We start from the raw sequence: 17,695 nt of genomic DNA, 5'->3' as shown, positions 1-17,695 counted from the left end.
AAAACAATTTTGTCGTAGAGAAACATATCAGTTCTCTATAGAGACCTAAGATGATTTCGGTAAATAAGTTTTCGAAGGCAATTTGGATTTACTGGATGACATGAGTACCAGACTACCAGATAATAGATACGTGTTACTATTTATCTATTTCTATCTAGTCCTACATAAAATTTCCTTACATTCTTCGTAATCGCTTGTAGTTAGCGAAGGCCTTGGGTGGCAGCTCCGTAATATCATTCTGCTCCAACCGTCTGAAATCAAATAAACAGATAATATATTAATTGAGGGTTTCTTTGTTATGTTCAATATATCCCTGTTTCAAATGATACCTGCCGTAGAATACTATAGTTATACTGGGTATCATGTCAAAACGGAATAAATAAACCACTTCAAACTAAAGAAAACTTAGAGAAAACTACACAGTGTGTGGGAATAAAGGAAACGGAGGTAGAAAAGAAGGAATGAGAGGAAGAGAAGAAGGAAGAGGAGGAGGAGAGAAGTTAGTCAAGTGTTCGACTCAAAAGTTCCCAGCTGAAGTTTTATTTTAAATTCAATCCCCTGTTAACATGAAAGTTGGATTAGGTAAGTTGGAAATTTTTTTCTTCGTTTCTTTAATTAACCCAAATAAGCTCTTGGGTCTAGACACGTCAATAGATAACAAACAAGTATATTTCCTATTTTTTAGAAAATTGATTCTACATTCATACAATAGGTTGATAGATAGAGATGAATGAAAAATGCCTGGGCTTAGACTTAAACTGCAGAGATATATTTCACATTTGTACGAAGTGTCTATAAACTCTATGAAGGAAGGTAAATTTTACAATATCTTCAATCCTACATACATTTTTTCCCATTTCTAGGAATAGGAATTACTTACAGTTCCGTGGTGGCTTCTGGTAGCAGGATGGGCACTTTGTTGAGGCCCTTCTCCCTGCAATCCACAATGCCATCAGCACATCTGCACGGATGAGGGCAGGATGGTTCAGCAGCACATTCCCCTGTAGGCTTCTCAACAGGACCTGCAAATCAGAAAGTGATATGTGAACATTTTCCAAGGGAGTCATCTACACACATAGTATCATAGTAAAACATAAGCATAGGACACATTTAAATTGATAACATCGCGAAGTAAGTCATTCTTTGAAGACAACAAAATTTAGAAAATGTACAACAAACTCAAAAGAGCGCAGTAAATCAACAAGATTGTCTACAAAATTCATGTCATTGATGAATCGGGTAAAATCCGGAATCCCTTTTCTTTGCTCGTTGTCCAGGAAATGGGTTACAACAGGCAAAGGCAACCCTAACCAATACCACCAATTTACATTTCGGCAGTGTGAGATATGGTCTTATTGGTCTTGGATGAATAATAGCGAACATGACAATATGTAAGTAGGTTGTATGACTATGACCTCTAGAACTAGGAAAATAAACTCATTTGTAGCTGCATACCACACTCTAATAATTTCTCATAAGCAGTTGGGGGAAATAAAATAATAACATTAATCAGAATTATTTGATTCATGACTGTGTGACATGTGAACTACGAATTACAACTTGGTCATTTGTAGCCGCAGCATAGATCCCTATAGCAATAGGTAATATGTAGTTCCTAAGGAATAAAAGTTCACAAGTTGTACCTACCCATTTACTTACTTATTTTGATAGAAAAATACATTGCAACTTAAAATATGTAAAAAATTCTATTCAAAATGAAGGGATTTTGCTGGGAGAAATTCTTGAAATTTTAAAACTTCGGAGGTTGTCTGACCTTGGACGTTCCTCCTTTGATAATAATTAATTACATCCTTACTTACTCTTTAAGTTTAATTGATTAGGTCCAATATGTGACCACAAAACCGTTTTAAAATTTCAACCCATTAATCAGAATTATTTGATTCATGACTGTGTGACATGTGAACTACGAATTACAACTTGGTCATTTGTAGCCGCAGCATAGATCCCTAATAGGTAATATGTAGTTCCAAGGGAATAAAAGTTCACAAGTTGTACCTACCCATTTACTTACTTATTTTGATAGAAAAATACATTGCAACTTAAAATATGTAAAAAATTCTATTCAAAATGAAGCGATTTTGCTGGGAGAAATTCTTGAAATTTTACAACTTGGAGGTTCCTCCTTTGATAATAATTAATTACATCCTTACTTACTCTTTAAGTTTAATTGATTAGGTCCAATATGTAACCACAAAACCGTATTAAAATTTCAACCCAATAAAATTTGGAGAGTTAACTTTTTCTTGATATCGACTTACTCATTTACTACCTTTAAATACTTTTACTGAACCTCAGATAAAGCAATGTGCTTCAAGTTGGACACAGACTAATTCGTTATTGTTTGTTCAATAGCAAATAATTTTATTAATGATCATCAACATAACTTTTTCTTGATATCGACTTACTCATTTACTACCTTTACATACTTTTTTACTGAACTTCAGATAAAGCAATGTGCATCAAGTTGGACACAGACTAATTCGTTATTGTTTGTTCAATAGCAAATAATTTTATTAATAATCATCAACAGAACTATTATCAACAAAACGGTAAAACGCCACAAGGTGTGAGCTATTACAATCCTGGCAATGTTTTATTGGCCTATCGCGTGTAGCTCAAATTACCTTATGACTCAATTTACCTCGCCATGGTAGAGCATTAAGCATGAGGTTCGAGAAATTAAAGGACTATATTGGAAGAGTTATGAGACTCAAACAGAGACTTTCATTTGCAGAAATGACTCACAGCACCTGTTACTTGAGGAGGTTTTGACAGCCCTCCCCCCACCCTCTATCAGCCGATGATGTACTCCCAAAATCAATCTCTGTTAGAAGAACATAATATCATATTTAGGAGAGCGAAAAAAAAAAGGAAAACCGTATTTTATTTATTTACTTCCTGCCTCTTCTTCACTTCTTTGCCTCTAAAGTAAATAAAAAAGTTCTAAAAAATCCAATGTTTGTTGTTCACATTACAGAGGCCCTAAGAAAAAGTGCTGATTAGAGGAAATTTATCACGGTAAAAATAAATCAGCAGAATAAAAATTTTAGGAAAATAATGAGGAAAAAATCCGATTCTTTTCAGGAAAATCAGGTAACATCGCTTTCCTTTTAAGGGAACATCAGGCCATATCGCTTTCCTTTCGTTTGCAAAGACCTTGGCACTTTAATCAGTTATGTATGTACCTACTTTACCAGCATAACTTTAAAGTACTTTACCAGTATAACTTAAAAATATACATATGTAGGTACCTAATTATTATTGTTGGCTTGGAAAATGAACTAACCAGTTCCCCATGGATCACTGAAGTTAAGCAACGTTACACCTTTTTGATATTTGACCATCTGGACAAGCGCGTGCTGCTGCTGGTTTTTTCCGAGGACTATATTGGAAGAATTATGAGACTCAAACAGAGACTTTCATTTGCAGAAATGACTCACAGCACCTGTTACTTGAGGATTGCAGACTTACTGCGTTTGCAAAGACCTTGGCACTTTAATCGGTTATGTATGTACCTTACTTTACCAGCATAACTTTAAAGTACTTAACCAGTATAACTTAATCGTTTGCAAAGACCTTGGCACTTTAATCAGTTATGTATGTACCTACTTTACCAGCATAACTTTAAAGTACTTTACCAGTATAACTTAATATGTAGGTACCTAATTATTATTGTTGGCTTGGAAAATGGACTAACCATTTCCCCATGGATCACTGAAGTTAAGCAACGTTACACCTTTTTGATATTTGACCATCTGGACAATAGCGTGCTGCTGCTTTTTTTTTTCCGGCCCAACTCAGGCTAGGACAATTTGATAGACATTCCTCCCTTACTGTTGATGGACTTTGCTTAAGGGCAAGTAGATTCAGAAAATCTCTATCCTCAGTCCCAAAGGAGACCAATTCACTTCACAACTCGGCCAATGTCGAGGACCCCTCGAACACATTGTCCTCAAACTCTCCTGAGCATTTGAACTCAAAATCACCTGAGCATTGTCCTCAAACTCATCTGAGCATTGTCCTCAAACTCATCTGAGCATTGTCCTCAAACTGATCTGAGCATTGTCCACTCACCTGAGCATTTGAACTCAAAATCACCTGAGCATTGTCCTCAAACTCATCTGAGCATTGTCCTCAAACTCATCTGAGCATTGTCTTCAAACTCACCTGAGCATTCAAACTCACCTGAGCATTTGAACTCATGTTCGGGTATATCCAGGATATTCTGGCCCTTGATATGGGACGGCGCGAAACACTTGGTGTACAGGCCAAGCCGCGGGTACCGTTTGAGCCACCTGTGCAGCCAGGAGAGGTGGCAGTCACAGATGAAACTGTTCTCGGAGATCCTCAGCGTGCGAAGACGGAACAGCTCCGCGAATACTCCGTCAGGTAGATAGGTCAGGTTGTTGTTGTTCAGCGTCCTGTGAAACAGAAAGAAGAGACAATATGTTAAGAAAAGAATGTGCAAAACTAATGGAGATAGTTTGCAATTAAATCCTTTAACTTTGCTCCGCGAATACTCCGTCAGGTAGATAGGTCAGGTTGTTGTTGTTCAGCGTCCTGTGAAACAGAAAGAAGAGACAATATGTTAAGAACAGAATGTACAAAACTAATGGAGATAGTTTGCAATTAAATCCTTTAACCAATACTCCGTCAGGTAGATAGGTCAGGTTGTTGTTGTTCAGCGTCCTGTGAAACAGAAAGAAGAGACAATATGTTAAGAAAAGAATGTACAAAACTAATGGAGATAGTTTGTAATTAAATACTTTAACTTTTTCTAAATAAAACTTTAATAATGCCTACCTATGTCTGACACACTCAAATAGAAACAGATTAATAAGTAAGTTCACTTAAAAGCTCAAAACACCTTAAACAGTTTCTACAAAGTACGTAAGTATATAAATTCCAGTAAGGTACCTCAATTTTCTAAAACTTTAATAATGCCTACCTATGTCTGACACACTCAAATAGAAACAGATTAATAAGTAAGTTCACTCAAAAGCTCAAAACACCTTAAACAGTTTCTACAAAGTACGTAAGTATATAAATTCCAGTAAGGTACCTCAATTTTAGTCTGACACACTCAAATAGAAACAGATTAATAAGTAAGTTCACTCAAAAGCTCAAAACACCTTCTTAAACAGTTTCTACAAAGTACGTGAGTATATAAATTCCAGTAAGGTACCTCAATTTTAAAAGTTTCAAACGCAAGGTATGTACTCCAAGTTTGATACATTCAAACCTGAACACCAAAACACAATACTCGCATAATAAACTCTGCAAGAATTGCGGGTTTAAGTTTACTAGAGACGTAAGAGTTTACTAGAAGTATGGGAAATAGGAAACTTGAGTAGCGTAACACGGGGTAACTTTGGCCTTCTAATTTTCATTCCCATGAAGGAACACTTAAGATAAGAAAAGCCTAATCAGGGACTCCGTTGGGGCCGCATTTATTCGTTGTGTCCTGCACGCTGTGATAATTTTGAATTTACTGTGCGCGCGCGTGCACAGAACGAACATGTTTTCACAAATATATAATTTGAATCCTCAGTCAGGAATAGCACGCTAAATTTCAATTTTCCGCAGCTCTTTTGCGGAAGTGTTTGTGGCATGTTCTTCCGCAGTGCTCAGCTCAACAAACCCTTAACTTAGCTGACTTATTTGTAGCATGATTGGTTTAGGTGTTATGGGTTATTCGGTTCGAGTCCATTCCCATGAAGGAACACTCATAAGAAAAGCCTAATCAGGGACTCCGTTGGGGCCGCATTTATTCGTTGTGTCCTGCGCGCTGTGATAATTTTGAATGTATTCACAAATATGTAATTTAAATCCTCAGTCAGGAATAGCACGCTAAATTTCAATTTTCCGCAGCTCTTTTGCGGAAGTGTTCGTGGCATCTTCTTCCGCAGTGCTCAGCTCAACAAACCTAAACTTAGCTGACTTATTTGTAGCATGATTGGTTTAGGTGTTGTTTACTAGAGACGTAAGAGTTTACTAGAAGTATGGGAAATAGGAAACTTGAGTAGCGTAACACGGGGTAACTTTGGCCTTCTAATTTCCATTCCCATGCGTTTAATTAATCTCAATTTCGGAGGAACGAAGATTGCTTTTGAAGCATCTTTTGGAGACAAAACACTTTAAACCATACATACACAATATACACATACAATGGAAATTCTTCCAGACAGCTACCATAGTCTCAAGGCATTTGATTGGTCAATTTTGACTTGAGACTGATCTAAGAACGATCATTCTTGTTCATAAATACGAGTGTTAGTGCGTCATTGTCCCCTGAAATTTTCTCCTAGTTGAATTCAAGTTACCCCATCCAACGGTATGTGACGGATTGGAAACGTATTTTCAAAGTAGAAAATCTTGTCGTAAAAGTTGCATATTCCAAACCGCGCTCTACTTTATATTACCTAACATACGTAGCTACATATTCGTCTACGCTATGGCTTTTTTAATATTTTAGAAAATAAGTTTTATACCCAGCCACTTTTTTTTATGTTCGAAATGTGTTTTACGTGTAAGCATTCCAAATTTTGAATTCAAGATTTTCAAGAATATTCTGAAGTTACTCAATCACTGGTTTTGCTAAATGGGTCTGATTCGACTATTTTCGGTTGGTCTATCCAATGAGCCAAATTGAAATCTCAAAAAGTCTTGGAGATTTCAACCAGAATGGGTCTCGTCTGTAGAAGGGTGGAAGAGTTTTCCAGCAGGAAAACCCTGATAAACAAACTTTGTAAGTTTATTTTCATTTTTACCTATTTCCTTACGAGGGGTAACTCGGGGGGCTGATTCGACTATTTTCGGTTGGTCTATCCAATGAGCCAAATTGAAATCTCAAAAAGTCTTGGAGATTTCAACCAGAATGGGTCTCGTTTGTTGAAGGGTGGAAGAGCTTTCCAGCAGGAAAACCCTGATAAACAAACTTTGTAAGCTTATTTTTTACCTGCTTCCTTACGAGGGGTAACTCGGGGGAAAAAATGGAGGCAGTAAATTTGCCTTCAATCAAAAAATGAAAAGGCACTGATCTCAATAAAGGGGGGAATTGAAAAATTGCTGATCGAAGGAAGCCGAGGGGGAATCATGAAAAATGATTTTGTTCTGAATTATAGGGGGACAAGTATCAGCATTAAATGAAGAATAAAATTTCCAAAAACATATTATTATTTTTTAAGTTTTCTTTTTCCGTCAAGGAAATTTCAATAAAATCAGCATTAAATGAAGAATAAAATTTCCAAAAACATATTATTATTTTTTAAGTTTTCTTTTTCCGTCAAGGAAATTTCAATAAAAGCTTTTTCCCCGGTAAAATATTACCTTGGCATTTTTACCCCTCTGAAATTTTGTCAAAGTCAAAGGAGTTTGATGGTATGTGGTAAGTTGAGAGAGTAATTGGTAAATCATGTTTTGCTTACTCTACCCCTCTGAAATTTTGTCAAAGTCAAAGGAGTTTGATGGTATGTGGTAAGTTGAGAGAGTAATTGGTAAATCATGTTTTGCTTACTCTATTATTGACTTGAGCTTTGGAGTTATGTATACCCAATACTCGTATTCCTTTTAGAAAGTTGTAGTACGTACCTACCTACTTGAACCACTTGGGGGTAGGTAGATATCGATTTTTCCTCAAGTTTTTTCTTTATAGGCCTATCAAAATAACGGCAAAGCACGCAGATTTCATAGCTTTGAACGCTTTGGTCTAATAGGTCTATCTTGTCGTGGGTAGGTAGATGTCGATTTTTCCTCAAGTTTTTTTCTTTATAGGCCTATCAAAATAACGGCAAAGCACGCAGATTTCATACCTTTGAAGGCTTTGGTCAAATAGGTCTATCTTGTCGTTGTAATCAACGGCATAAAAGTCTCTATAGTCTGAAACAACCCTATCTGCCAATCCTGTGCTAGCGAATATTTACAATTTAGGAATAAAGGGAGCAGACTTGTGAAGTACCCAATATCAAGAGATGGTAGGTAGATGTCGATTTTTCCTCAAGTTTTTTTCTTTATAGGCCTATCAAAATAACGGCAAAGCACGCAGATTTCATACCTTTGAACGTTTTGGTCTAATAATAGAACGTTTTGGTCTATCTTGTCGTGGTAATCAACGGCATAAAAGTCTCTATAGTCTGAAACAACCCCATCTGCCAATCCTGTGCTAGCGAATATTTACAATTTAGAAATAAAGGGAGCAGACTTGTGAAGTCCCCAATATCAAGAGATATCCCAAGGCCCAAGATATCTCGTATTCCACTCCTAGAAACTGCTCCGAATAAGTTAAGATTGATGCCACATTCCATCCCTAGTTCCTCGAAATATTGCTCCGTAAGATTGATGATTGATGAGTGTCAACATTATTCTTCACCAATATGGTTGACTGAGTGTCATAACACAACACGTGTCACAAGTCGCACATCCCACAGTTTCACGTGTTATATCAACATTATTCTTCACCAATATGGTTGACTGAGTGTCATAACACAACACGTGTCACAAGTCGCACATCCCACAGTTTCACGTGTTATACACCAATTCACATGTGATTACAAGTGAATAATTCAACACATGATGCTCTCGGAATTCTCTGATAGCGTTGGATGAGATTAATTAAAATTTCGTTTTAATTAAAATTGTATTATTATGATATCAAAAGTGGATTTTAATTCGTAATCTCTTTCGCTTCCTGTGTGCGGAAGGTGGAATATGTGTGTAGGGTCGGGTGAAAATGTTTCCGAATTTTATTTCGTTTTAATTAAAATTGTATTATTATGATATCAAAAGTGGATTTTAATTCGTAATCTCTTTCGCTTCCTGTGTGCGGAAGGTGGGATGTGTGGAGGCATGGTGTAGGGTCGGGTGAAAATGTTTCCGAATTTCGAGAATCTAAATTGAACGCGGTGCTTTGTACCACCGTTATAATTTTTTCATGACGATGATGCTATCAAAAATCTTTGTTCCGCATTTATAGGGAACTTGGGCCGTCAGCGTTTGCTTAGGACTGTTTCATTGCTCTTTTATAACCGGATAACTGTTACTGATGTATTACAACTTGGACTAATCCAGTAGAGAATCTAAATTGAACGCGGTGCTTTGTACCACCGTTATAATTTTTTCATGACGATGATGCTATCAAAAATCTTTGTTCCGCATTTAGGGAACTTGGGCCGTCAGCGTTTGCTTAGGACTGTTTCATTGCTCTTTTATAACCGGATAACTGTTACTGATGTACAACTTGGACTAATCCATTAATATAGCACTTATTTTCCGAAATTCATCACTGATTCAGCTCTCGGAGTTATTCTTCCGCACACGGAAAGTAAGCTAGCTCCCGGGGTAGGCATTATTTTGGTACATCATCCTATCCATAACATCGTAAACAAAACACGAGAAACGAGATGAGAAAATATTATCAATAATAATAAAAGTAGGAAATTCGATACAGAAAAAAAAAGTGTCAAGTCACATTAATGATCTCAACATTCGCGTTTTGACAGCCCTCCCCCCACCCTCTATCAGCCGATGATGTACTCCCAAAATCAATCTCTGTTAGAAGAACATAATATCATATTTAGGAGAGCGAAAAAAAAAAGGAAAACCGTATTTTATTTATTTACTTCCTGCCTCTTCTTCACTTCTTTGCCTCTAAAGTAAATAAAAAAGTTCTAAAAAATCCAATGTTTGTTGTTCACATTACAGAGGCCCTAAGAAAAAGTGCTGATTAGAGGAAATTTATCACGGTAAAAATAAATCAGCAGAATAAAAATTTTAGGAAAATAATGAGGAAAAAATCCGATTCTTTTCAGGAAAATCAGGTAACATCGCTTTCCTTTTAAGGGAACATCAGGCCATATCGCTTTCCTTTTTATTAGGAAAATCAGCAAGTTAGTAATGTTTTCAAACAGAATTTCACTTTACTTTTGAATCCACTTCCTGTAGGATTTCCAAGTTCTGTAGAACCACCAGTTCGCCTCATTTCTTAGACATGGTAAGTTGCGTAGATGTCCCTAAATAGGTACCTACCTACCTAGAATTAGTAGTGAGTAACTTACCTCACTATTTATCCCAACCACCTCATCAGTTCTACCACCATAGCCTCGCCGTTCTTGGCACATAAATTACTCCAATCATAAATTTCAGTGCCGTCAGTCCACGTAGCGTTTTCCGGGCAATCGCTTGCAATTTGTTGTGACTCAGATCTCTGAAACAGGGAAAAGAAAACATGTCTATCAATAAAAGCTCATAATAAAACAGATCCCTGAAAATCACAACTTTAACCCCAATCTAGCTATCCGAATCCGAGTGCCAGGATTCACAGTATACCTTAACTACTGGAACATCTGTTTATTCTGTAATGATTATTGGTATGGGGTATGGTCAGCACAAAATCTATTAGAAAATATGACCTCCCTGGGGAACTCATTATCTCAAGCGAATTATTTATTTAGCCCACCTGTGATGAAAAGGAGTGAATTTATTTTCTTACCAAAGTACCCTCGAAAGTACGACGGAGGACGTGAGTGAGAAAGAAAGCTTTTATTTAATCCGTTCTTTTAGATTTTGCTGAGTGGAGGGAAAGCAAAAAAAGTGTGAAAGTTTTGGCGGCTCATGAGACTTGAAATTATTATCGTGAGTTTACTATTTTCCTATATTGCTGAGTGTCTGCAGCTAGACTACAGTCTACAAGAAATAAAAGGCATTAAAAACATAAAATGCAGATAAGGTAGAGAATATTATTTATTTAGCCCACCTGTGATGAAAAGGAGTGAATTTATTTTCTTACCAAAGTACCCTCGAAAGTACGACGGAGGACGTGAGTGAACAAGAAAGCTTTTATTTAATCCGTTCTTTTAGATTTTGCTGAGTGGAGGGAAAGCAAAAAAAGTATGAAAGTTTTGGCGGCTCATGAAACTTGAAATTATTATCGTGAGTTTACTTTATTGCTGAGTATCTGCAGCTAGACTACAGTCTACAAGAAATAAAAGGCATTAAAAACATAAAATGCAGATAAGGTAGAGAGTGTCGGTAAAATCAGTCAACGACGACAATGTTTGTGTGAAGTAAACTCGTAACCAGAGATTTCAGGATATGTTAAAAATTTTCCTCATTCAAAAAGAGCTTATGCAGGATAACCTGGACACTTGGAAAAAAGAATTAGGAAGATAGATTCGTTGTGAAGCGTCTTCAGGAGAACCCGTCTAATTAGGGGGGGGGACACATAGATTCGTTGACTTGTGACTAGCACATTTTCCAAATAACAGAGAGCCGCCTTATGCAGGATAACCTGGACACTTGGAAAAAAGAATTAGGAAGATAGATTCGTTGTGAAGCGTCTTCAGGAGAACCCGTCTAATTAGAGGGGGGGGGACATAGATTCGCTGACTTGTGACTAGCACATTTTCCAAAAAACAGAGAGCCGCCCCCATAACACCATGTATTGTAATCTGGGCAGAGGTTTTTCAATCTTCTTAACATCAAATAACACTGCACTGCATCGGGTAGTAAAACAAGGTTTACGATGTTTTTACTTCCCTTTTGTCATAAATCAAGTGACGAAAATATTGCTGAGACGATCAGAGCTTTAAAAGCGAATAAAACTATGCAAAGGTGTTGGATTAACGTGGAAATGCAAGTAGATCACTGGGAAATTGCTGGATCGAAGTAGGACACAAGACACAATAAAGGATCTAGAATTCTAGAATCTGCAGGCAAATAAAACAAGACAACCTTTGGGACCACCTATAAAACCGAACGAAGCTAAGGTCTAAATAAAAAGGACTAGTTAACTAGTGAAAGGACACATATAACAGTAGAGTATGTGTAGAAAGAAGACAGAAAGAAAATCTGAAATGAATAAAATTGATATTGTCACCTACCAACAAAACTCCTAGTAATCCTCTAAGTCTAGAGAATTCCTTGTGTTGACCAAGTTACTTCTCCCCTATTTTCTCTACCCATAACAGCTCCAACTCCCCCATTTCTTTCAACACCTACCTCACACATTTCCTCCTCTACATCATCCTATCCATAACATCGTAAACAAAACACGAGAAACGAGATGAGAAAATATTATCAATAATAATAAAAGTAGGAAATTCGATACAGAAAAAAAAAGTGTCAAGTCACATTAATGATCTCAACATTCGCGTTTTGACAGCCCTCCCCCCACCCTCTATCAGCAGATGATGTACTCCCAAAATCAATCTCTGTTAGAAGAACACAATATCAGGAAAAAATATCATATTCAGGAGACCTAAAAAAAAAAAAATAATAATAATAATAATAATAAAAAAGGAAAACCCCCGTATTTTATTTATTTACGTCCTGTCTCTTCTTCACCTTTAAAGTAAATAAAAAAGTTCTAAAAAATCCAACGTCAGACAACAATGTTCACATTACATAGGCCCTAAGAAAAAGTGCTGATTAGAGGAAATTTATCAAGGTAAAAATAAATTCAGTAGAATGAAAATTTTGGGAAAATAATAACGAGGAAAAAATCAGACTCTTTTCAGGAAAATCAGGTAACATCGCTTTCCTTTTTTTTTCTTTTCTTTTTAGGAAAATCAGCAAGACAGTAATGTTTTCAAACAGAATTTCACTTTACTTTTGAATCCACTTCCTGTAGGATTTCCAAGTTCTGCAGAACCACCAGTTCGCCTCATTTCTTAGACATGGTAAGTTGCGTAGGTGTCCCTAAATAGGTACCTACCTAGAATTAGTAGTAACTTACCTCACCATTTATCCCAACCACCTCATCAGTTCTACCACCATAGCCGCGGCGTTCTTGGCACATAAATTACTCCAATCATAAATTTCGTTCTTCCACAAAAAAACACAAAGCGTCGTTTTCTTCGCAGAATTTTCAGCGCTTTCTTCGCCCGTCGCTGTTTTTTGTTTTCCTACGCGAGCTTTTCACACAAGGGAAAATTATGACAATTGAGGGGGGGAACCTCCGCCAGTTTTTCCCCCGAACAAAAGTTCCGCGTACGATAATTTATGTGGTGAAAAGTTCTTGTTGATATTATATTAGAACAAATATTTGTCATGTAAGAACCTACTTGCTCTGCTAATTTAATGCGAGATGTTTGCTGTTTATATGTGAACATGAACAATAATAAATATTATTGTTTTTTGAAAGAACGTTGGCAGTGGAACAAAATGTGTACCTAACCTATGTCGGTACATAATAAGTCCCATAAAAACGTATTATTGTACTTTTGTTACAAGTCAACCTTTGCTTCCTTTGGATATTTACTACGCTCCCTTGTCAAACTTTCGCGGGTTCCCCTGTTGTTCCAGTTTTCCCCCCGATATGAACTTTTCAGTGTTTGTTTGATATGCCAACTGCCACTTTATATGTGAACATGAACAATAATAAATATTATTGTTTTTTGAAAGAACGTTGGCAGTGGAACAAAATGTGTACCTAACCTATGTCGTGTCGGTACATAATAAGTCCCATAAATACGTATTATTGTACTTTTGTTACAAGTCAGCCTTTGCTTCCTTTAGATATTTACTACGCTCCCTTGTCAAACTTTCGCGGGTTCCCCTGTTTTTCCAGTTTTTCCCCCCGATATGAACTTTTCAGTGTTTGTTTGATATGCCAACTGCCAGTTGGTTGAATTTTGATTCATGCCAAATCCAGTTCATTATTTTGGTCTGCCTTGCTAAGACCAAAGGCGGACCAACACAAAAGAATTACCAAAATATTGCCTCTGTTGGTAGAGCAATTCCACGGAAAAGAATTCTACGGGAATAAATTATAAAATGTATACCGTGGCACCCAGATTTAGTTGGTCTGACAAAATAAACATTCAGATCTGGGCAGGTTTAGTGGTAATCCTCCGAAATACATACATCAGAACTACTTATAATTTGGGATTTAGATAAAATATGACACGTAACTTTCTGTGTTCTCGGGTCCAAAGCCAAGGTGGGATTATAATCTTATTGACAAATAGGTGTAAAAGTTGAACTCTCGTATTCAATAAGATACTTTGGACATATTTATACAGTGACATCTCCTGATTTATGAGAGACATTCGATACTGCTTGTAGTATGTGCAGGGTGGAAACACTACTGCACTAGAATTTCAATATTCCAATTTTGGGTTCTAGGAGCAATTTATGGTTGGTGCAAATAGAACAAATTTTCTCCTCCTTGAGGATTCCTCAATTGCTTATTTGCTACAGAGATTGATGCTTAAATTGGGAGTTTGTTTGTTGTTGGTCTGTTGGGTTGGTTTTGCCTTAGATAATCTAATAAAGGGACCCCTTACTAGAAAACAACTTTTAGGTCACACTAGCTACATACTTTATATTGGGATGGTTAGGCTGAAAAAGAAATTCCATTTGGCTCTTCGTTTTACAGCACTAGTGACAGTCTTCAACTAATCTACATAACGTCGGAGTCACCCAGTAGGTACTTTAAATCGTATTCCTAATGCTATTAGACAGTGTGTTATGTAGGCAGATACAGTTGTATGGTGATCTATTATACGTTAGTATGCACCCAATGTATCATTGTTATCAGCTTTCAAATTTGAATCCTCGATAAAGAAACACAAAGTCAATAAAAATGAGAATGCAATTGGAGTTGGAGTACTTCGAATGCTTTGTGACTTGTGTCCTTGGTTTGTGATTTATTGGACTGAAGATAGCACCGAACTAATGGGCAGTACAGATTTACATGTCTTATGTGAACAGTCCAAGATTTGAACATGGGGTTATCACCAACTTTGCTCGTTTTTGTGATATTGTGCAAGAAGGTGTTTGGAATATGCGGCACCGATTCCAAGTATCAACAATTTGGTCTTTAAGACCATTTTCCTCCAAATCCCGAGGACCAATTTTAGTTATTAAGAATTTGAATAAAAGGTCTTGTAATTATAGTTATTTAAATTAATAGTCCTGTAATTATTTTACTCAGGTAGAGGTAAGTTAAGTAACCAGGTAACTCCTCAGGTATGGAAGGATACTTACAATATTTCGAGGTCCTTGCTGCTCTTCACTGCCAACTCGTCAAAACATGTGATGAGATTGTTGTCCACTTGTCTGGAAAATGAGAAAATGCAAGTGTTAGTATAAAATACAATATGCACACAGAATGTCAGAACCTCAGAACAAAGTGTAGAGAGAACAGAATTTTCTGCGTTTAATTAATCTCAATTTCGGAGGAACGAAGATTGCTTTTGGAGACAAAACACTTTAAACCATACATACACATCATACAATGGAAGTTCTTCCAGACAGCTACCTTCTATCTGAAATAATGAATTCATTAAGTTTTCACAACATTCGACTAGAGGTAGATTTACGAATATTTTACGACGTCAAAAATATGGCACACACGTCAAACTGAAACGGTGGTAAGATATTAGCCCTTTGGGAAAATTTGTTAATTTACTGTTTCGACGATGAAGTACACATTTAAATAGGTACCTATCCAGATGCCTATTATTTCCAAATTGTCAAACCGTTAAGTTAGTATAAGTAGCTGTATAAATTTACCTGCAAGAAAACAAAAGGGGCCTATAATGGGATAGGGAACCGTGGGGTAAGTTAGGGTAGGAAAAGGAAAGGAAGGGGCAGGGTAGACTACACGCACGTTTTGCTTCGAGTATACATTACGTCGGTTTCGTTTTTAAATTGTGCCTTTTTTTCCTGGTAATGTGTCCTTTCCCAACCCCGCTTTTTCCGTCAAACCTGTCTAAAAAATACTCGGTCTCTGTTACTTCAGATGACATACTGGACTGAAGAGTAAAAAGAGGGACTCAAGTCCTACCCAGGAAGTAGGTTCCTATAAACAAGCCCTCCTAAAATAATTAAAAACAAATCTACATTTCCTTCGATATACCAGTTGAAGCTTGACCTACATAGGTATGATAGTAATTTCATAATACAAGTATGGAGAGAGAGGAATTTACTTACAATGTTTTAAGTGCCGTCAGTCCACGTAGGGTTTTCCGGGCAATCGCTTGCAATTTGTTGTGACTCAGATCTCTGAAACAGGGAAAAGAAAACATGTCCATCAATAAAAGCTCATAATAAAACAGGTCCTTGAAAATCACAACTTTAACCCCAATCTAGCTATCCGAATCCGAGTGCCAGGATTCACAGTATACCTTAACTACTGGAACATCTGTTTATTCTGTAATGATTATTGGTATGGGGTATGGTCAGCACAAAAACCATTTGAAAATATGACCTCCCTGGGGAACTCATTATCTCAAGCGAGTCAAAACTTTTCGTCTTCGCGGTCCAAGTTTTTGTCTGAATAGTTACAAAGTTACTAACAACAATAATTACAACATTGCTGTTCCTAACACAGAGTATAAACGCTAACAGCATCCAGAATGGAAAGAAACAAAGATATTGTCATAAAAACAACAAGGAATTTGAAAGTCTCAATCCAAGATGCACAAAAACCATTAGAAAATATGACCTCCCTGGGGAACTCATTATCTCAAGCGAGTCAAAACTTTTCGTCTTCGCGCTTCGCGGTCCAAGTTTTTGTCTGAATAGTTACGAAGTTACTAACAACAATCATTATTACAACATTGCTGTTCCTAACACAGAGTATAAACGCTAACAGCATCTAGAATGGAAAGGTGCCAGGATTCACAGTATACCTTAACTACTGGAACATCTGTTTATTCTGTAATGATTATTGGTATGGGGTATGGTCAGCACAAAATCCATTAGAAAATATGACCTCCCTGGGGAACTCAAGCGAGTCAAAACTTTTCGTCTTCGCGGTCCAAGTTTTTGTCTGAATAGTTACGAAGTTACTAACAACAATAATTACAACATTGCTGTTCCTAACACAGAGTATAAACGCTAACAGCATCTAGAATGGAAAGACACAAAGATATTGCCATAAAAACAACAAGGAATTTGAAAGTCTCAATCCAAGACAAGAGCAAAACTTATCCTCTTTTTTAATGATTGGTTAAGAAATAAAGGAGACACGAGAGAGGCAAAGAGACTATACAAGGTGAAAGACCTCGTTGAAACAGATTAAAAAGAATAAGAGAAGGAGAATAACGGGAGAAAGGCAAGAGAAGAAAGAGGTAAGAGAAGATGAAGAAAAATTAGAAAGATCTGACAGAGTACAAGGTGAAAGACCTCGTTGAAACAGATTAAAAAGAATAAGAGAAGGAGAATAACGGGAGAAAGGCAAGAGAAGAAAGAGGTAAGAAAAGATGAAGAAAAATTAGAAAGATCTGACAGACAGACACTTAAGAACAAAAAAGAAAAGTAAATATGTTAATGACACGAGTGACATGATGGTAAAATGAGAAGATGAAGCAAAAGAAGAGGTACAAGAAGAAATTGAAGAGAAAACGACAAAAGGAGAAGGAAAAGAGAGGAAAAGGAAGGAATTAAGGACACGGAATGACAAGAGAGGTGGGGAAGCTTGAAGGAGACAAGTTGATAATTACACTTTGTAAGCTTTTTAATTGAAAATGATATGAAAAGTTAGGTTGGGTTAGGTCAGGTACTTGCTTCTCAAGTTATATCTAAGCTGCTACACATTTACCTGAGTACATTTTTCTCACATTAACGTTCTAAATCTCTAATGCAACATTACCGTAATATGTGATAGCTTTGTAACACTAAATATTAATGTAAAGATGTGTAGATATAAATTTTAATGACCAAAAGAATT

At 36.6% G+C, this 17,695-nt stretch overlaps 1 protein-coding gene across 1 annotated transcript in view; it reads right to left on the bottom strand.

The window, feature by feature from the left end:
• The window catches only part of LOC103508629 (protein slit-like), a 159,400-nt gene that overhangs the window by 54,650 nt on the left and 87,055 nt on the right, over positions 1-17,695 (bottom strand). The window contains exons 4-7 of the mRNA XM_026823187.1: positions 15,007-15,078; positions 4,207-4,442; positions 881-1,022; positions 180-251 (exon numbers count right to left, since the gene is read on the bottom strand). Coding sequence (XP_026678988.1) covers positions 180-251; positions 881-1,022; positions 4,207-4,442; positions 15,007-15,078 — 522 coding nt within the window. The remainder of the gene's footprint in view (positions 1-179; positions 252-880; positions 1,023-4,206; positions 4,443-15,006; positions 15,079-17,695) is intronic.

Source organism: Diaphorina citri, unplaced genomic scaffold (assembly GCF_000475195.1).
Source record: "Diaphorina citri unplaced genomic scaffold, Diaci psyllid genome assembly version 1.1 scaffold418, whole genome shotgun sequence".
In the NCBI taxonomy this organism is placed as follows: domain Eukaryota; kingdom Metazoa; phylum Arthropoda; class Insecta; order Hemiptera; family Psyllidae; genus Diaphorina; species Diaphorina citri.
Note: the sequence above shows the minus strand (reverse complement) of the source record. Positions and strands in the feature narration are given on the sequence as shown.